The sequence below is a fragment of the Pteropus alecto genome, unplaced genomic scaffold, assembly GCF_000325575.1.
Source record: "Pteropus alecto unplaced genomic scaffold, ASM32557v1 scaffold76, whole genome shotgun sequence".
Taxonomy (NCBI): domain Eukaryota; kingdom Metazoa; phylum Chordata; class Mammalia; order Chiroptera; family Pteropodidae; genus Pteropus; species Pteropus alecto.
The window spans coordinates 3,308,317-3,329,600 of NW_006443138.1; the positions used below are offsets into that span (position 1 = coordinate 3,308,317).

At 39.6% G+C, this 21,284-nt stretch overlaps 1 protein-coding gene and 1 pseudogene across 2 annotated transcripts in view; one reads left to right on the forward strand and one right to left on the reverse strand.

Annotated features, from left to right (window-relative positions):
- Positions 1 to 6: 6 nt before the first annotated feature.
- Positions 7 to 21,284, forward strand: part of RASSF3 (Ras association domain family member 3) — a 66,077-nt gene continuing 44,799 nt past the window's right edge. For both annotated transcript variants that reach the window (XM_006923704.2, XM_015598561.1), the window contains exon 1: positions 7 to 174. In XM_006923704.2, coding sequence (XP_006923766.2) covers positions 64 to 174 — 111 coding nt within the window. In that variant the 5' untranslated portion in view covers positions 7 to 63. The remainder of the gene's footprint in view (positions 175 to 21,284) is intronic.
- LOC102879122 lies at positions 14,483 to 15,317 on the reverse strand (annotated as a pseudogene).

Below are 21,284 nucleotides of genomic sequence, written 5' to 3' on the forward strand. Positions count from 1 at the left end.
GGCACCCCCTGCCTGGCCGCCTGCGCCCCGGGGAGGCTGCCCGCGCGCGACGGGACCAGCAGCATGAGCAGCGGCTACAGCAGCCTGGAGGAGGACGCTGAGGACTTCTTCTTCACCGCCAGGACCTCCTTCTTCAGGAGAGCGCCCCAGGGCAAGCCCCGCTCCGGCCAGCAAGTGAGTGGTGCGCGCGGCTGGACCCCGACGCCACGTGTCTCCGCGGGGCGAGGATGCTCGCAGGGAAGGAGGGGGCCGCCGAGAGGTGGCTTCTACCTCTTTGGATGCTGGGGTCGTGCCTTGAGCTAGTGCATGTGGGCGTGCGGGCTTGCGTTGGGGGCGCCCCAGGCGAGGAAAGGAGAAAGGGCGGGGAGGCTGAGGCCGGCCCCTGCCTTCCGTGCCAGATGGCCTCTGCGGCTCCGCCTCGGCGGCCGGCTGCTGGGGAGCTCTTCTCAGCGAGGAGGCGTCCCCGGGCCACTCCCGGCGTTTCTCCTGCGTGCTAGGACTCACTTCGTGCCCCCCAGGGTCAACGGCCGCGTCCTCGCTCTGGCCCTTTTTATTGGTCAGTTCAATGGCCTGTGGCCCCTTGAACGGCTTAAGGGGCCGCGTAATAGCCAGGCGTGGCCGTGGTGACCTGGCCTCTTCCACCTTTCGGGTCCAGGCGCCTCATCTGTGTGTTGGGGGGGATCGCTGAGAAACGCGGGGCCTGATGATAGCAGGCGCTCACTAAATCTTTACTGCGAGAGTCAAGGTGGTGCGTTTCCTGTAAAGTCAAGTTTATAGGCGCCTTGAATGTTTGGCGCATAAGTTCCGGTACTAGGTAAATACTAGCGGGCGATAGCTGAGCCTTAGGCCGGTTTCTTCCTTTTTTGGAGGAAGCATTCTGTGGGAAGCATGACTTGAGAAGAGATGGGAAGAGAACTTGGGCCAATTTCGCTGACCGTGACCGTGTTTTTCAGGGAGGCTTTCCCCAAAAGGGACACTTGGGCTGGACTTCTAAGTCTGGCGCTTGAGCCCCGCGGCCTCCTGGTCCTGGAGCCACACCAGGAAGCCTTGCCAATCCAGCCAGGCTCACATCAGATTAGGGAAGGCTGTAATGGAACAAATTGGTTGCTCTTAAAAAAAAAAAAAACAACAGGCGCGCACCAACATTGCTGTCAGATTTAGTCCTGGAGACTAGAAGCAAGGAAAATCGTTCAGGGCCGGATGATGAGTTTTGGGAGGGGTGAGGACAAGTAATGTGCTAGGATTTCCTTGCCAGACCTTTTAAGTTTCTTTAACCACTTTCTGAGGTCAAATTTCTTTCTTTTCTTTTCTTTTTTCATTCGGAAGTTCTAGTCTTTTAAAACCTCTTAACTCCCAAACCAGAAGAAGGGGGAGAGGAACAGCGAAGGGCAAGAATGAAGTCAGGTGCCTTTATTCAGTAGCAGGTGACCCTGAGTGAAGTCCAGATGATACTGAGTGAAGTGTTCCCCTCTTTATTGTTTCTAGGTCTTAAGGCTGCACTATTTTAACATTCACTTCAAGAGATGTCTTAGTCATTTGGGTCTGCTGTAACAAATACCATGGACTTAATGACTTAAATGAATATTTATTTCTCACAGTTCCGGAGACTGGAAGTCAAAGATCTGGGTGCCCTCGTGGCTGGGTTCTGGCGAGGACCCCTTCCTTGACTTTCTGCAGTGTCCTTGCATGGAATAAGGGCTACCTCTCTTTGTCTTATAAGGACACTAATCCCATAATGGGGGCCACCCTCTTGAGCTATTACCTCCCACAGTCTCCACCTCCAAATACTATCCCTTTAGGGCTTCATCATGTGAATTTTGAGGGGTCGCAAACATTCAGTCCATAGCAATTTTCATTAGGGTGTATTCTAATGGTGAGAGTTTGTCGTGAAGTTTGGAAATTAGAAATACCCTGCTTCCCCCCACTGGTTATGGAAGAATTTCATTTTCTTATGCTTTTTTCACTTTTCTTTTTTTCTTGGCCTTCCCCTTCTTTCCATTTTCCACTTTGTATTTTCTCCTTCCACTTATGTTGCTCTTACCATTTTACACTTTGACGGAAGCTTGTCAGAGATGGTTGTGCTGGTTTGAAGTCTATTCCAGAGGTGGCTAGTAATCTCCAGAAACGTACTGATTCTTGGATTATCCAGGTGTGAGGTGCTCCTTCACAAGGGCCAAAATAGGTTGGAATGGTCTGAGAATGCTTTAGTGCTTTAAGAAGTAAAAACGTACTTTTTTCTTGGTTTATACATGTGTAATGTTTGTGTTATACTCATTTATATAATATTCATCTAGCATATATATTATACTCATTTAGCATTTAGATTTAATCTCACATTAATATGTATTTTGAATGATTGTGCTGAAAATCAGGATAGTAAGCCCTAGTTCTTTGCTTGAAGAATTTAATATGTATTCTGAAGGTTCATTGCTTCTGTATTTCCCCTTCTAATATAACACATGCTAAGTGCTGAATTATAGGACTTGTTTGTAGGTGGAGAAAATGCTCCACACTCTGAATTTTAGTAGGTATTTTAGTTTATTTAAAGAGTTGATTGAGTCTGTTACATTCCTGATAAGATTTGTGAGTTAAGAAGGTAGAATTTATAAATATAAAGCAAGGCACTCTTATAGAACATTTTTTACCTAAGGTTAGATAAGCCTTTTTCATTTTTGTAAGCTGGTGATTCTAAGAATAAGGTATGTACTCTGACATAAAGTGTGGTAGTGAAATTTATCTTTTCTCTAGAGAGGTGGAAAGAGAGGCGTTGCCATAAAGATCTATTATGGATAATAGTGATTTTTTTGGTGCTGAACCACCTGGTGGGAAAGCCAGGAAAATGTAGTTTCTAGAACTCTTGAAAATATCCAGAGAAAGCAAGATGTTTGTGGTAAATGGAGGATGGGGAGAGGAGGGAGCGGGTGAGAAATTTCTTTTTTCTCTTGCCAGGCAAAGGAACATAGCCCAACTTTTTTCTGTCTCCAACAATAACAGAAATTTTACAGATAGAACGCAACTGTTATCTTGGTTCTTATTTTATGTTGATACCCTCTTTTTTTTTTTTTTTTTAAAGAAAAGGGTTAAAAATTTGTATGGTGGTTGGTTATAAAGGGAATGAACACATGGCCCGTTTGTGCAGTTTGAATGTCATGTTGATTGCTGTATTCCCAGGGTTCTGCTTAGTACCTGACACACAGTGGTTGGTCATTGAATACAGTATTAGTTGAATGAATGAATGCTTTCCTGGTTTGATAGTAATTGACTCTTTACAGGGTTTAAGTGTACCCTATCTTATTCTCCCAAGAACTTTCCGGAGCATTAACCTAATGAAAAGTAAGGCCTTGTTAAGTGGTTTGACTAAGGTGCCACACTTAGGAGAAAGGCTGGAACTCCAGTTTTCTTACACAAATTCCACTTTTCTTTTTGTTACTTCTTGGCTATAAAATAATTTAAAATTTTGATTTTCCTGTTGCAAATATGGACATCTATAGTTTAGGAGTTTCTTAAGAAAGTGTTGACCCCTGCCCCCTTTCTGCATGTATCTTTATTATAGTATTTGTAATTCATACTTGCGGGTTCACTATATTGTTTCAAGCAGAACCATGAATGTGGGCGGTTTTGTAATTCATAATTCTCCTTTCCTGATTTTCCAACAAAATCAAACTACCTAAAAATACAGGACCTGTTATTTAGACTTCTAAGAGTAGAAATGGACTAAAATTATTAATCTTTTGGAGCGTGTCTTCCCCCATATCTAAGGTGATCACTTTTCTTCCTGAGCGTTTGGTAGTTAATAGGAATAAGAAAATGGGACACTTGTTTTTCTTTAGAAGTATATTATCCAAGAGTTCTTGAAAAACTTGAAATTATCTTCTGAACCACTCACACTTTTCAAAAATTTATACTGAAAAATTGTTTAAGAAGGCAAGTCTCCACATAAGACTTCACATAACAGGCCTCAAGCTGGCCCTTTGGATTCTCTCATTATTGTAATTTAAATATTTTTATGGCTCTCTGGTACTGTGTTTTATTGCTAGAATCAGCAGTAATGAGTTACCCTACTGTATTCAGTGTTTCCATGGGGGCAAAAGAATGTTTACAACATTGAAAGTATTTCGGCTATACTAACATTTTACACTAACTTTTAATCTCTATGTCATTATCATTTTTCCCATTTCCGATTTTATTTATTTGGGTCCTCTCTTTTTCTCGATGAGTCTGGTTAAAGGTTTATCAACTTCATTTTTCTTTTCAAAGAACCAACTCTTGTTTCAAACTACCAAGATTTTTTGTATTATCTTTTTAGACTCTAATTTATTTCCACTCTAATCTTTATTATTTCCATCTTACTCACTTTGGGCTTTGTTTGTTCAGTTTCTAGTTACTTTAGGTGTAAGGATAGATTGTTTATTGGAGATTTTTCTTGTTCTTTGAGGTAGGCTTGTATTGCTATAAATTTCCCTCTTGGAACTGCTTTGACTGTGACCAATAGATTTTTGGGTGGTGTTTTTATTTTCATTTGTCTCAAGGTATATTTTGATTTCTTCTTTGATCTCATTGTTAACCCATTTATTGTTTAGTAGCATGTTATTTAGCCTCCACATGTTTGTGTGTTTTTCAGTTTTCTTCTTGTAATTGATTTCTAGTTTTATACCATTGTGATCAGGAAAGATGTTCAGTATGATTTCAATCTTAAATTTGTTGAGACTTTTTCTGTGGCTTAACTTGTTTTGTGGTCTATCTTGGAAAATGTTTCATATGCGCTTGAAAAAAATGTATATTCTGCCGCTTTGGTGTGAAGTGTTCTAAAAATCTGGGTTAATGTGTCATTTAAGGCCACTGTTTTCTTATTCATTTCTTGTCTGTATGATCTATTGATTGATGACAATGGGGTGTTAAAGTCACCTACTATTGTTGTATTAACAGTTAATCTCTCCCTTTATGCCCGCCAATAGTTGCTTTATATATTTAGGCCTGCCCATGTTGGGTGCATAAATGTTTACAAGGGTTACATCCTCTTGTTGGGTTGATCCTTTTGTCATTATGAAATGTCCTTTGTCTCTTGTTACAGCCTTCGTTTTAAAATCTATCTTGTCCGATACAAGTATTGCTACCTGATACAAGTATTGCTACCCCAGCTTTTTTTTGTTTCCATTTACATGAACTATCTTCTCCCATCTCTTTATCTTCATCTGTGTGTCTTTCAATCTGAGGTGGGTTAATCCCTATATTACTGAATGTAAACATTCCCACCAGTCCTTTTGCTTGGTGCACGGTGATTTGCACATCTTGTCTCCATGTCTGATATATTTTGCTCTTCTTACACAGTGTTAATCCATTGGAATTTTGTGTTTGTGTGAGCAGGACTGACAAAGACTCATTCCTTTAACTGAATTTCAAAAGAAAATTAGTCACCAATGTCATATATTCTTATTTATGAACAATACATTCTTTACCTCATTTTTTCTTCTGGCTAACTCGGAAGATGTGGAATTATTTGGAAAGCAGTGACACAAAACATTTATGAAAAGAAAAGCTAAAAATATCCAATAATATGGTTATTCTTTTTAGACTTCCTTTGGCAGTCAGTGCATGTCATAACTATAAACATTCATTTTCTGGGAGAAAAACCGAGGCTGACCAAATGCTTTGTACTGTGGCCTGATCACCAGCTCTTAGCCCCAAAGCAGCAGCTCATGCTAACTCCCAACTTCCCACATAAAGTGGCTGTCTTTTGATAAAGGTCTTGGTTTGAGGCTTGCTTTTCACTTCTAATTTAGCCCAAGGCCATTTGCTAGCCGGCCCTTCTTTGGAAGGGATGATGAAAAGACTGAATAGGATATATGATAGATGCATGCTCTTATATGACATATCTTAGCTAACTTAGCCTGTTTGCTTCTTCATCTCATTGAAGAGCTAATATACATTGCCTAGTAGGAGATTTTATTCTGGCTAAACAAACATTGCCTATATTAACAAGGCCCAGCTCTCTGATGCAACATCTTTTAAATAACAGCATATAACTAGGATTCTAGTCACATTAGCCTTCTTGGTTCCTTTCAGGATCCAAATTATCCCCATCACAGAACCTGGGCCTGAAATTGCTTCCCTCAGTTCTCTTTCACATGTCAACTTACGTGACACCTTCTTAGAGAAGTGTTCCAGTCCGAAATAGGCATCCCTTCCTCTTAAAGCCCTCTGCTCTTTTCCTTCATAGCAGAAATTATAATTTGTTATATTTTCTTCAACGAGTATTGAGACTAGCATGTTTACCAACACATAAAATAAATGCCTGGCACTTAGTAGAGAAATGAAAGGCTACTCTTTATGGATGGATGTCCCAGTACTTGGTACTCTTTTAATTTTCCTTATTTACAAATGTACACTTTTTTTTGCCAGCTAGACCATAGGTCTCTACAATATCTTAAAAATGGTGATATCTGTTATTACTAGTTAGCTATAAATCACATTATATTTTCCACTTATTTTAAGAAAGTCCATCATTAATGCATTCAACAACTTATCGAATGTTGCCTGTGTGCCCCACAAACATAGGCTTGGCTCTGGGGATAGAGCAGTGAACAAAATGAAGTCCCTAGCCTCACTTAGTAACATTTTTTTAAGAGGTTGTCAAATAGACAAATTAAAACATCTCTCTGATTTTCCTTTAAAGAACTTGTTCCTTCAGTGTAAAGGAAACTTTAAACTGTTTACAGTTTTCAGGAGCACACCTATTGTGTAAAATGTGGTGTGGAATTGTTGACTGAGAAGTGTATCCTTGAAAAACTAGTCTCATTTCCCTGTTGACATCTATCCTAAAATTGTAGGTGACTGTGTTCCAACAGAAACATGATCATGCTCAGTATATAAAATGCATTAAACAGAGTTAATAACTCTAACCAGAGTTTACCAAACTCTTGAACAAGGTTGATTTTACAGGTTTCTCTTAATAGTTCAGTTCTGGTTTGGCTGTCGGTGGCTAGTCAAATGGTTTTTGTTTACTTGTTAATTTTTTTTTTAAGTGGAGAGGGCCAGCGATGCACTACAAAGGATGTCAGAGCTCGTAAAAAATAATTAAAATGTGAAATAACTAAAATGTGTAAAAATATTACGGATAATTCTGAAATCGAAGTGACCACCATTCTAAAGCCATACTGTCCAATATCGGAGTCACTAGCCACACTCATGGTGATTATGCCCTTGAAATGTGGCTAGTTTGAGTGGAGTGCTATAAGTTTGAAATACACACTGAATTTCCAAGACAAAGGAAAGAGAATATACAAGATATCAAAACAATTTTTAATATCGATTATGTTTTGAAATGATAACATTTTGGATATATTGAGTTAAATAAAGTTAGTTTTTACCCATTTCTTTTCTAATGTGGCTATTGGAAAAATTTTTAGTTACATACATGGTTCACATTAGACTTCTGTTGGACACTGCTGTTTGCTAAAGCAGAACTGCTAGCTCCTGCTAGGGTTTTGAATCTCCATCATCTAGGTGGCTGCAGGTGGATGGGTGAGTGGGTGGGTGGGTGGATTGATGGATGGGGTTGCCAGTCTGGTGTTCTGGGAAGATTTTTCTCTGTGAAAGGGAGCTTGCCTTTTTGACTGTTTGCTTCCTTGTCTCATTGAAGAGCTAATATACATTGCCTAGTAGGAGATTTTATTCTGGCTAAACAAACATTGCCTATATTAACTGTTGGAAGTAGTTTCTTTTCAGCCTATTTTTGGGTCACACACACCAGCATTTTGGGGCTGTGAAACTTTTGTGTGGGGAACTTCCCTTTTTTTCACATTGAGCTGATAGGATAAAATTGCCCTATATTCAAACTGCAACTTCCTCCTCAGTTTACAGAAAATAGGGCTCATTATGTCACAGAGTATTAAAACAGCAAGAGTAATATGCATTTTTGGACTATAGTTGCTTATTGATGCTACATGATTCAGTCAGCTAAGAATAATTTACTAATTATATATTGCAGCACTCAGCTCTTTTTCCAGATGCTAAACAAAGTGAGATAATTAGAGGAAAAAGGATGAATTTGAGTATTGGAGACCAGAAGAATAGATTTAGAAGGTCTTGAATTTAAGAGATTTAAAATGTAATCAGCAAAGTGTTTTCATGGACTTAATGCAGGTCTGGCGGAGGGGTGTGTGTGTGTGTGTGTGTGTGTGTGTGTGTGTGTGTGTATTAAGATTGTGAGGGTGGTTTTCTAAATTCATTTCCCAAGTGTGTTGATTATTCACAATGTGCTAGCTAGACTGATACTGGGGATTTGGTGAACAAAACGGATTGAAACCTCTCATGAAATTCAGTTAGTCTATATAGGTCATCTCTCATCCATTGTAAAAAGCAAAATCTTAATTAAAAATTTGGCTCCATCTTTTTTGAATATGCTAAGAAACTGAGTAATTTCTCATAAGCATATCTTTTTTTTTGTAATGGAAGGACTTTAAGCATTTGGCTTTATGGATAGTCAGAGCAATATGTTCTTAAAATTCCTAGTTTTTTTCTGTCATTTGTCTGTTTTATGTAATAATCATACTGTACTGACATTTAAAAAATTGTGGCATTATACATAAAATTTTTTATCTTAACTATTTTTAAGTGTATAGTCCAGTATATAGTCCAGTAGTGTTAAGAGCATTTACATTGTTGCGTGTCCAATCTCCAGAACTTTTTCATCTTGGAAGATTGAAACTACCCATTAAACAATTCCCCATTTCTCATCCCCCCAGCCCCTGGCAACCACCATTCTTACTTTCTGTTTCTATGAGTTTACCTATTCTAGGTACCCCTTGTAAATAAGTAAAACCATACAATATTGTGGGTTTTTTTTTTTTTTTTTTGGTGACTGGCTTATTTCACTCAAGGTTCATCCATGTTGTAGTACATGTCAGAATTTCCTTCCATTAAGTCTGAGTAATATTCCATTGTGCGCGTAAAACACATTTTGTTTATCCATTCATCAGTGGATGAGTATCTAAGTTGCTTCTACCTTTGACTATTGTGAATAATGCCGCTATGGACGTGAGTACAGATATCTTTTAGAGACCGTGCTTTCAATTTTTTTCAGATATAGGTATATACCCAGAGGTGGCATTAGCCAATCATATGGTAATGCTATTTGAGGAAAACTGTATTGATGAATTCGAATCCCACTGTTTAAACTTAGAAAAATGAGGTGTTGCTGCATGCTTTCACCTGTCGTTTTCAGGTCTGCATTGGGTTTTCTTGAATAGGCATTATTCTCCATATATTGGAAAACTTGGATGCTTTTAATTTTTGCTACTGTATGTAATAATATAGTGAACATCTTGGGCAAGAAACCCTTTTCCATTATGGATTACTTTTTTAGGATGGATGTATAAAATGGAATTTAACAGAGCATGAGGGTATGACTTTTTACGGCTATAGTTATATATTGCCAATTTAAGGCTATGTTTTTTAACTAGTGTTGTGCACCCTTAGCTCCACTAGAAATAGTCATTAAAATGGAGGGCAAAACTTTGTAAAGGCACCTCATCATTATTTCATTTGCATTCCTTTAATTAACATTAAATTAATATTTTTCTGTACTTGTAAGTGGCTGTTCCTCTTGAAGTGAGCATTGTTTGTGCACGGCCTTGACCATGTGTCTCTTAGGTGGGTGGAAATCTTGAGAGCACTGCTCTTGAGTTTTATGCATACGTATTTAGCTCAGTAGATGCTTCCCCTTTTTTTCAGTCAACTGAACTTCAGGTTATTTTTTTGACTTACTGTTTGTACTAAAGGGTCATTACATATTCTGGCATTTTGAAATACCTTAGAGTGTGTTTAAGGCTGACATCACTGAAACAGGGAGCAAAACGCTTGTTACTCCTATAATTATGACACAGGAAAGGCATTCCTAAGAAAGCATCAGCGTCCTGTGAATACACCATGGAGTACAGAGGGTGGGGAGCTGGATGACATGTCTCTTACTAAGCATGCCTAAAAGGGTGACTTGAAGTGCCTGTTTATCTTTGAATTTCGATACATCTAGTGCCAGTTTTCTAACTACCATGATAGAATTAGGAGGAACCTAAGTTATCTTACAAGTAGAATGATAGGACAAATGACTAAAAACCCTACCCAAGAGGATTTTTATACTATTTACATACATGCTTATTGTTTTTTGTTGGAAAATTGCAAGTAAATGGAATCTACTTTAAGGCTAGCCTTTGAAGAAAATTGTTGCTTAATCTCTCATACTCTGATTAACTCCTAGTTTGCTCTGATAGAATTTGTTTCTTCTTTCAGAGTGGTTTAACTGAATCTTTTAAAAAGATGTGAAGAGTTACTTCTGACTAGGTAGATTGCGAACCCTTCTTAATCCTCCTATTCTTAGACAGATCATGCTTACTCTGAACATGTCCCATAAATGCTTGTGTTGAGGAATATTTTTTGATATTTTGTCAGTTGTCATAGAAATTTGTGTGCACATGATATAGTTCTCAAACAGCAAAACAAAGATCCCTCCCCCCAGACTTTATGAAAACAGAAAACAACATTTCTACATGCATTATGCAGGAGGAAAAATACTAATACTAAAATGAAGTTAACATTCCATAGTGTTTTACAGTTAATAGAGCAAGGGAATTAAAATTCATTTGATTTCATGGATTCTAATTTCAGTGGAAAGTTGAGATAGGAAATTAAACTAACAAAAGTTTTATCTGTTTAGGCCTTAAGCAGATACAGATTGAATGGTACTGCAGAAGTGAATTCAGGGATTCTTGGCTGTAGTCACTAATTTCTCAGCTATTAGAAAATGTAAATATTATGTAGATGATTTAAGGAACAATAATATTCTGTTACTTTTGCCCATTAAAGGTCTGTTTCTGTTTGTTTTAAACAGGCTTGTGGATTGCTTTTTCTTGCCAGTTTTCCTTTGAGAGGAAGGTACTGCCCTTTCAGATCTTTCTGAAGTTTGAAAGTTGCAGTCCTGCTTTTGCTGATGGCCAGCAGTGGCGACGGGGTGGGCAGTCAGTTGGAATGAGTTTGGTGGTGCTGCTGCTGTGCGAGGTGGGGTTCTATCCTTGGCTGTCCTGTTTATTCTGTGAATTCTACCCAAAGCATGATTATTCCTGCCATTTGGTGGAGAGGATTTGGAGGTAGGTCATGGTAGAGAAAAGAGAGTACCTTTCAAAAAGGCTAACCTATCACCAATATCAGCAAATCAACTTAAAATTCATTCCCACCAGAGGTAGTTGTTTACAGTTTCAAAATTAATATTACAGCGGGTCTTGACCTTTTGAGCTGAGGGCTAAAAACTTTTACTATTGAGAAAAAGAAAGGGAACTGGATTCACTTTTGTGATAGGCTAGAAGGGTGTATATTCTTAATTGATGACTGGTTGCAAGTAGCTATATAAGGCAGCTTGAGTTAAATCAGTGCTGTGTTATCTTTGGCTAGTTATCGCACCCCTTTAAGCCTCAATTTCCTCATCTGTAAACTAGCAGCTTACTTGGTGAACGACAAACAGTAATAAATGTCAGCAATTGTTATTTAAAAGGTTTTACAACGTGTGATTGTATACTTCTCATTTGAGGATGCTAGGCTGAATGATTGAGAAATGTGAAGTGAACTAATAATCCAGCCAAAGAATAGAAGACGGCAGGGATTAGTTTGTATCTCTTTGGCTTAATCGATCAAAATGAATTGGGAAGCTCAATGTAATTGATCAGGAAGGAATTTAAGTCATCCTGGATGCTTAATTTTTTCTTCCTTTCTTCCTTCCTTCTTTCCTTTTATTTTTCTTTCTTTCCTTTTTTAAAAAAATCTCAGTATCATTCTGGTGCTTTTGTTTTCTGGTAAAGGGGCTGTTTCCTTCTCACCAAGCCTAGGCCACCTATCAAAGTCTTCGCCAACTTCTTTTTCCTTTAAAGCAAGCCACCAGTGGTAAGAGAATGAGCAGGCATATGAAAGTGTGGTTCTTTAGCCCAATAGTTTATGTATAAGTTAAAAAGTTTTTTTTATTTTTTCAAATTCTATTTTCCCGCTCTAATCTGCCTCTGGTTGCAGGATACTGGCTGCAGTTTTGCCCCAGGCTGCTGGCTTGACCCATGACAAATTCCACTTCTTCCTGGGGGCTTTCCTTTTTCCAGAAGGTCTAGATCACCGAGCGCTCATTGTTTAGGGCTTAGTCATTGTCTCGTTTCTGGTTTTCATAAGATCAAATCAAATGAGGTAATTTATGTGAACTGTGTAACCACTGCAAAGGGAGATGCTGCGGCTGTCATTAGAGTCCCACTCCCTGGGCTGTGGCTGGGTTCCCAGCCCTCTGGTCTCCCACCCATGGCATGTCCAGCTCCTCTCTGTGCTGTCGGGCACATCCGCAGTTAGGGAACAAGCTTCCTTTTGCAGAAGTCAAATGCAGGCATTAGAGCTCAGTGAGTCAGTCATGTGATCTGTTTGGCTAACTCTTCAGAGAGTTCGTTTATGCTCTGTAAAACTGGGATGAGTGTTGGAATCTGGTGGGAAACCTCTTCCTTTGGGACACGTGAGCCCCTTGGGATTTGCTATTCCCTCTCCACCCCTAACCTCTCATTTCTTCGGTTGTGCATCTTACAGTAAATTGGTTGTCTAAAACTGGCTTTATATTCTGAATACCATTGTGAATATTTTTAGTCACTTAAGATTTTTTAAAATTTGACTCAGCTATGGTTTTACTGATACACTCTTACGTAAATGGTTACCATTAATTCATATAAAGGACTCAGAGCATTATCTAGCATGAGTGTACATGTTTAATAAAGGTTAATTTATTATTTCTAGTGGTATTAGCATTATTAATTTAAAAAGTTTGATAGGAGCTTTTACTAAGACTGTAGTTTAGTAGAAAAGTCTAGGGATCTAGAACTGGGAGACTGTCTTGGTTTTGGGTCTGTCATTTACCAGTTCTGGGAGCTTGAGCAGGTTCCTTAACTGCTCTGAGTATCAGTTTGTTAATCTTGAAAATAGATGTAGGAGGATTAAATGAGACGATGTGTGTGGAAAGTATTCCTAGATTATAAATCATTATATAATTGCAAGTGTGACAGCATCACAGGTGTTTAGAGACCACGATAAAATTGTTTTCTCCTACTTTTAATATATATCTTGTCTCTTGTAAATTGATTATAAATTCTCAGCTTATAGTAGTATTGGACGTGACACTTATTTAATAAATAGTTGTTGAAAAATGAATATATTCCCCCATCTCATTCATGTGTGTCTATTTTTATCTGCATAGCAGTGATTTGTGTTTTGGGGACCTGAACAATTATACCTAAGCAGCAAGTTTAAATTACTTTATGACTAGATTGTGGTGTTTATGAGGTACTCGGATGCTTTTGAGAAAGATGATATCTAGCTCATTGTTGGATCAGTCCGGGGACTTGAGCAAATTTGGTTTTAAGCCTTCCAAATTATCCTTTCTGTGAGCTTCATGAGGGCAGGCCACGTCTGTCTTGTTCACCACTGGATCTTCATTGCTAGTGTGGCGCCTGGTGTAGGGCACAGAAGAGACTGTCAATATTTGATAATTGATCACCTGATTTCCATTTGATCAGACTTGTGTCAGAGGTATCAAGAAAAAGAAGTTGGGTAACGGCAGTGAAGCAGATTTCTTTTGGTTTCAGGGGGAGTAATAGTAAACAATGGTGATAAATTATGTGTCATGTGAAAGTGAGACATGTAGGTGAAACGGAAAGTATATTGGGCTGGGGATGTGGAGACCTGGGTCCTAGGCCTGGTCCTTTATTAACTAGTGGAGGTAGCTTTGAGCGAGTTAACTTAACCACTTTGGGCTTCAGTTTCTTCCTCAAAGGCCCTGTCCAGTTCTGTGACAAGCAGTAAATTTATTCCAGAGCTGAATTCCTGATTGGGGGAAAAGTAACAGAGATAAAATTTAAAAGGGAGTCCATGAAATACATTGCGATGCCAAATGAATTAGTTTGGGAACAGCTATCTTAGGTTATATCTGGTTGGGTGGGGTTGAACTTAAGTGAATCGATTAGTCATTGCTGTTTGAGAAATGAATAGAATATGTAGAACTATTTCTTTTCCTAAAGAGGGCATGCCTTGGAAAAGAAATCAAGGTGGGGAGGTCATGGGTAGAGTATTTAATTCATCCATATATGGTGTCAATAAGATGGGTTTTATGCAAGCCACAGGGAACATTTAGTTGTTCTGAACTTATATATTGCAAGAGTTATTAATAGAGTGTCAAGAAGTATTTAAGAAAGGGCCCGCGAGCAGTGCCATATTCCTCAAACTCAGGGCAGGATGGATGTGTGAGAGTCATCTGCTTCTTGAGAATACTAGGACAGTGTGGGTAGTTTAGTCACTGTGCTTCCTGGAAGGGTGGATGCTTGTGGGTTGGTGTGTGGCATGTGGGAGTGAGGAATTTCCTTTGGAAGATTTAATTTTTTGTTTTCAGTGTGTCCTTTATTCCAGCTGGTCTGCACTTACCCTTGCCAGGTAAATGTTCCTAGAAAACTTTTAGCAAGTTAAATCCTGTTATAAACTGCCAGAGTCTATTGTCTAATAGAGGCTTCCAGAGACTTCTTACCCCGTCTTGTGTAGAGTGCCTTACTTGGCCTCTCCATTCCCAGATCCTAGAATACCAAGTTCAAGGCGCATTTCATATGTCTTGTCCTCTGATTGTACAGAAATATTTTAGTATTGCCTTCCCGACAAGAATGAAAACTTTTAAGGGCTAGGAACCTTTGCTTTATAGAGGGCATGTCGAATGATTCATGAGTGTGATGATTGACGTGATTCATTATTGAGACATTGTCTTTCCTAAGAAGAATTATTTTTAATCTGAGCAATTTATTTAGAACTTTCATCTGTTTCTAATTCCATATATACTTCAGGGGACATTTTTAGCAAGACCTATGGGGAAAGATATTTCTTGCTTTTTTATTTTTTTAACAAGAGGACAATACGTTTTTATTTACTTTCAATAAGTTTAAATCCTTGAAGGATACAGCATTATACGGAGTCCGTGTCCAGTGGCCTTAGCAGGAAAATTGCTTTGGAATTTGGCACAAACCATGCTGCTGTTTCCATGACGAGTTACCTTTCCTCAGATCACCCTGGTTTTGTTCTGTTTGGCACCACGGAGTCACTATGCCATTCTTTACCTTATACACATAAGCACATCCCTTACCTAGATAGAATTAAGTTTTATCTGGAGCATAAACACCTTCAATTTTAAGAAGAGCTGTGTGCTCCCTCTGGTTCCAGAGACCCCACTTATAGCCAGCAAAAATGTAGGCCTTGGACTACAGCCTTCTAGACATATTTCTTATTTTAGAAGTGGAGTCACTGTGCCATTCTTTACCTTATACACATAAGAACATCCCTTACCTAGATAGAATTACGTTTTATCTGGAGCGTAAACACTTTCAATTTTAAGAAGAGCTGTGTGCTCCCTCTGGTTCCAGAGACCCCACTTATAGCCAGCAAAAATGTAGGCCTTGGACTACAGCCTTCTAGACATATTTCTTATTTTAGAAGTCCTGTTCCCAGCAGGCCTCCACAGGCTCCAGGATGGAGGAAAGAGCAAAAGATAATTTCTTTAAAATTGGGCTTTTTGACATTTGAGGGATTATCGATAATTTAGAATGATGTAACTGTAACTCCAAAGATATGGGCTAGGTGGAATGGTTCCTTTAAACCTGAAGAGTCTGAGATTTTCTGCTATTTTTTTTAGCTACACTGAATGTGTTTAAATGCATAATTATATGAAGTTTTGTTTTCAGCCATGGAAATCATAGAACATTATATTTTTCTTGTAACTCCTTTTCTTTTCAATAAACATATCCTTGTATCCCTGAAATCTGTGGTGCATTTTAGATTCGGAAAATGTGTGATATGATAATATAAAGAGATAGCTGATTTAACTGCTTACATTTTGTGTTCATTTGAATTTGAAATGTTGGCCATGTGAAATGAGAATCATGTCAAAATGGTTTAGGTGAACTAAAATGTGTGTGAGCATTTTGTGGCAAGTAAAGCACTGAGTTTTCAGATCCTAAATGTTAGTTATTAAACATTATTCGAAGTATCCGAATTTACATATAAGCATTCCATTCATTTAGGCCCTTACTGATTTTAACAATTTTAATGATCAGAAAGGAAAATGTGGACTGAACTATAATACATTCCCCCAGATGTGTAATTTGTCACCAAAAAAAATAGTCATACAAAGTTAAGCACCTTCTTGGAAATATTGAATCTTTGCGGCTGTCAGAACACATGTTATCCAATTGTGTCCACCCCAGGAGTTACTTCTAGCCTGTTCTCTGTGGCTGTTTAGTTCTTGTGGTGGGGAACGAAGGCAGTGTGAGTAGGGATGAAGTGGGGGATGGGCCAGATTGGAGATAATTGGTGAATCGGGAGGATTTGGTAGCATTGAATGTGAGGGTTGGGGGTGATGAGAGAGATGAGTCAGGAATGAATGCTTGGTTTTGGCTTGGGTGACAGCAGGGATGATGCTGTCATTCACCAAGAAAGGGAATAAAGAAGAAAGATCAGATTTGGGTGGGGAGATAAGTTCAGACAGTGTATTCAATTGACAGTGTAATCAATAAATACTGAATGAATGAATCTGGATGTGTTATTTGAGATGTCTGTTGGGTATGAAAATTTCCCAGGCTGGTCCTCCAGAAGGCAGAGGAGGAGACTTGTACTGGGGAGAGAGCTTTGGGATTTGTTGAAGCCACGAGGTCTTCAGATAGAAAGAAGCATGGAGGATACTAGCATTTAAGGGGTAGGCTGAAAAGGAGGCTGTGTCTCTGGAGATAACCAAGATGAGTGGCTAGGGAGGTAGGAAGAAACCTAGGAGAGAGTAGGTGCCTTGGGAGCCGAGGTAGGGACCCAGCTCAAGAATGAACAAGGGTTTGGTCAGTAGGACAAGTGCTGCAGAAAAGCCAAGAAGGACTGGGGTTGAGTCTTTAGGGAGTCTCTGGAGACCCTGAGAGGCTCTTCAGTGAACTGGAGGGTAAAAGTCAGACTGCAGCGGGAGGAGGAGTGAATAGCTGTGGAGGAAATGGGGAAAGTGAGTGTGCACTGCTCTTCTATGCAGCTTGGCTGGGAAGGAAAAGACAGTGTAATAAAGTGAGGAGGCCATAGGTGGAGGGAGGTTGTAGGGCTCTTGTCATCATTTTTAGATGAGAGACTCGAGTGGACGGAAAGAACAGATATCAGGAGTGAGGATAAGGGTTAGCGGAAGGGAGTTGTTGAAGGAGAAGGCTGCCTTCCCAATGAGAGGGAGGGATGGTATTTGGACCACAAGTAGAAGAGGACTGCTTAGAAACGATGGCTGCTTCTTGGAGAAGGATGGTGGCAGTTAAATCTGGAAGCAGGCACATGCTAAAAAGGGTGGGTGTGTAGGTGACTAGGGGTTTGAATTAGTGGCAGGTGGGCATGGATGGAGGACATGCATGTGTGTGTAGAGAAACGTTCAGAGGCAGAAGACTGAGTGCTGATCTATCTGAAGAACCAGCTGGGGTTGTGGGTGGAGCAAATGGTGTCATGCTGTGGGTGTGGTCTGAGTAAGGAGGAGTCATGTAGGGAGAAGTAATGTGGCCGGATCTATGATTTTGAAACCGATGGCAGTTTATGGCAGAGTTTAGAGAGAGAGGGAGAAATATTGTTTGAGAGGCTGTTGTTACAGTAATCTGGGCAAAGGTCATTAGGGCTTTAAATGGGGCAGTTGCAGCGGGAGAGATGATTCCAGAAGTTTGAGTGGGCAGATTGGTACCTGTTGACCAGTGTGGGGAGGGAAAGGAAGGAGAAGAGGGAAGGGAAGAAGAAGGAGGTGGAAGGTACCTGAGAGGACGTCGTTGTCATTGTGGAAGTAGAGAACACGGAGGAAGAGAAGCAGGTATAGTGAAGGGGTGGGACAGTTCAGTTTTAGGCACATTTACAGAACTTTTGTGTAGCTAGCGTTCATCTGACAACCAGAATTAGGGGTCTGAAGTGCAGGAGAGTGGTCGTGGGGTGAGATCATCATCCGTGAATTGGAAATAGTTAAGATTTATTTATTTGAAGGAACGAGAAAAATCTTGATGTGGCTATGGACTTTAAGAGTAAACTTCTCAGACTACTTTAGCATATTTTTAACTTTCTTAGAAAAAAGCCTCCAGATGACCAAGATGTGGACATGTGCCCCAAATAGCTGAAAATTAACACGACAAGATGTTAGGAAATAAATTTGAGAAATTTCAGTAGAAATGCTCTTATCTTAGTTTTTTCTTCTCAGGTTAAAATCTGTGTCTTCAATCCTTTTATTATTTTTGATAAGAGACTTCAGAAGACTGGTGGGGAATAACTGGTTGTATTTTTAAAAAGTCCTTGAAGGTGAAATAAACTGTGTTGAATGTGGTATCATTCATTGCATTTTATTCCCTTGCTTTTGTACCAGTGGATAACTAATAATTAGGTATATTGATGCAATGTCCAGAGATGAATTAAAAAACAAAGTGGTTTAAGTCTCCTTTGGGGAAATAGGCTGATTACAATTTATATTTAGCTAAATACTGATTTGTAGAACCTTGCTTTGGGATTTCCCATGAAATCTACCTTTTTTTCTTTTTGCTTTCCTTCCTACAATGTGTAAGCAGGTAATATTTCTGTTCTGTGGAAATGTTAATTAAAACAGAAGTGAATTTTTAAATCCGTGGAATTTCCAACAGTTTGGTGGGCGTTCTAGAATTTATATAGGGATGTGAGTGATTGTGAATGTTCTCCCCAACCCCCTGCTACTCTCTGTTGAATTATTGTACTAGTTCCATTTTCATTTAATGCTGTAGGAGAGAGATTCTATTCCTGCTTTTATGGTATCAACAAACATTTATTGAGTGGCTGCTTCATACCCAGTGCTTGGCTCTAGGGATTCAGAGAGAAATAAGCCAATATCTTTGCCCTCAAGAGCATACTTTGTAGTGGAAAGTCATAAAGAGCTGTTGTGATATTGTGATTTATTAAAATGAATATATATTTCCACCTGGAACAAAACTCCTAATACCCATGGAATTTTCTAATTGTTAAGGGCTATAAAAGTGAAGTGTCTTTGGTTATTCATAACAAGCCCCTTTCAACCATACTTAAGTTTATGTTAATGAGGTGACTTGAAAACCCCTAAGGATTGGGAGGCTAGTTGCCAGGGGGAACCAACCACATGACTGGAGAGTCTGGGCAGGGGATAGGGACCAAGGATTGGATTGGCCAACGATTTAATCAGTCATGCCTGTATAATGAAGCCTCCATAGAATCCTTGCTGAAGGAGTTTGGAGAGCTTCCTGGTTGGTAGATACCTGGAGGTGCTGGGAGGGTGGCGTACAGGGAGAGGGCACGAAGCTCTGAGTCCCTTCTCATACACCTTGCCATGTGCATCTCTTTCTTTAGCTATTCCTGAGTCACGTCCTTTATATTAAGCGGGCATTAGTAAGTAAAGCACTTTCCTGAATTCTGTGAGCCATTGTAGCAAATTATCGAACCCGAATTGGGGGTTGTGGGACCGTCAGAAGCACAGGTGACAACCTGGACTTGCCGTGGGCGTCCGAAGTGGGAAGAAAGACTTGTGGGACTGAGCCCTTAACTTCTGGGGTCCACGTTAACCCCAGGTAGATAATGTCAGAATTTAATTAAATTGCAGAACACCCTGGTGGTATCTCAGAGAATTGCTTGATGTAGGGGAAAACTCCACATATCTGGTGTCAGAAGTGAAGTTTTGTGAGTAGTAGAGCAGAGAGTACAGAAAGTTTTTTCTTTCAACTGTAAAGAGACCATTGCCGATACCTGTGGAAGAGGCATAGTGACTGCTGATGACAATGATGGCTCACGTTAGTGGCATACTTGAAATGCATTTTACCTTTATAGGTTCAGTTCATCGTACCAACTCAGTGAAGTAGGCAAGGTTATTCTCTTTGCACAGAAGAGGCACAGAGAGATTACATAGTAGCTGGTAAATAGAGGAACCATAAGTAGAAACTGAGCAGTATGGTATGAGAACCCACACTTTTAAAGAGTGAGGAAGGGGCAGTCAGCCTAGTTAGTGTGACTCTGCCGCATTAGCAAAAATTGGGATGAGGACTTAACGCTGAGTGCATGGAGCTTGGGCTGAGAGTTGAGGGGGTGACAGGAGCGGAGGAAATCAAAGAGTTAAGGTTAAGTTAAGCCTGGATGGACTAGCCTGAAGTCAGCTGCTAGAAGGTGACGATGGAGACCAGATTATGAAAATAGGCAGTGACTCCTTTTACATCAAGGTTTACCCTGAAATCCCTAAAAATACATAGTTTTGCATATATTGCTCGTTTACCATGGACATTCGGAGAAAGCCTAGGACCTTTTAGTTTCTAGTGTTCTTATTTTCATACTGATTACATTCATTGTCATCCCCCCAAAAGTACATGTATAACATGGGTAGAAATTATGATGATGATAATGGGAGCGGCTCACAATTCCGAAAATGTTGGGGGTTTCTGCGTGGTTTATTTTAATTTAAAGAGCAGTCTGTAATTAGTAGGCTTTGGAAATTCGTTTCAAGAGATGTAAATGAAGGAGTTCTAGAAGCTAATTGTATACTGCTGCATTTTTGTTTTCCTCTCAGATCAGAAAGAAAATTTAAAGGACCTGGGTGTGTTCCAAAAATTAAAGTCAGTCAGTCACACCCATTTTGGCACACCGAGATTGCTCAAATATTTGCAGTAAGTATTACTGAGCAGGGACCATGCACAGAGCTTAGTACTAAATACAGTTGGGTTTATTACCAGAATCCTCCTTCCGTATAAGGAACTCTCTGGGATTTTATAGGGAGACCGACATAATAGGATGCCACTTGTGAACAGTAACAGCTGTAAAGCATAGAGCAACCCAGAAGAGATTAAGATGAATACATTTAGGAGACCCATAAAAATACCCTTGATTTATTCATTTGTGCAACTGTTGAGCAGTGGGCACCTGGAGACTGAAAAGAGGCAGACCTGTTGGGAATACCTCCTGAAGGTGGAAGAAGCTTGGCTTTTGGGTGTTAGAAGGATGGAAGCTCAAACAATGATTTATTTTTTTTTCTGTAGAAAAGGTACTAGTGTGTGTTTTGAAAAGGTTTAGATTGCCTCAAAAGCAATGAGTTTTATAGACTTAGTTTCAGAAATGCTGTGTGTCTCTCACAGGGATCATCTCCAGGGGTAGGTAGGTAGTATGAGTAGTTACTTTCTAAAAACACTGTAAAGAATGTGTATGAGATTGGGAAAGCTCTTAAT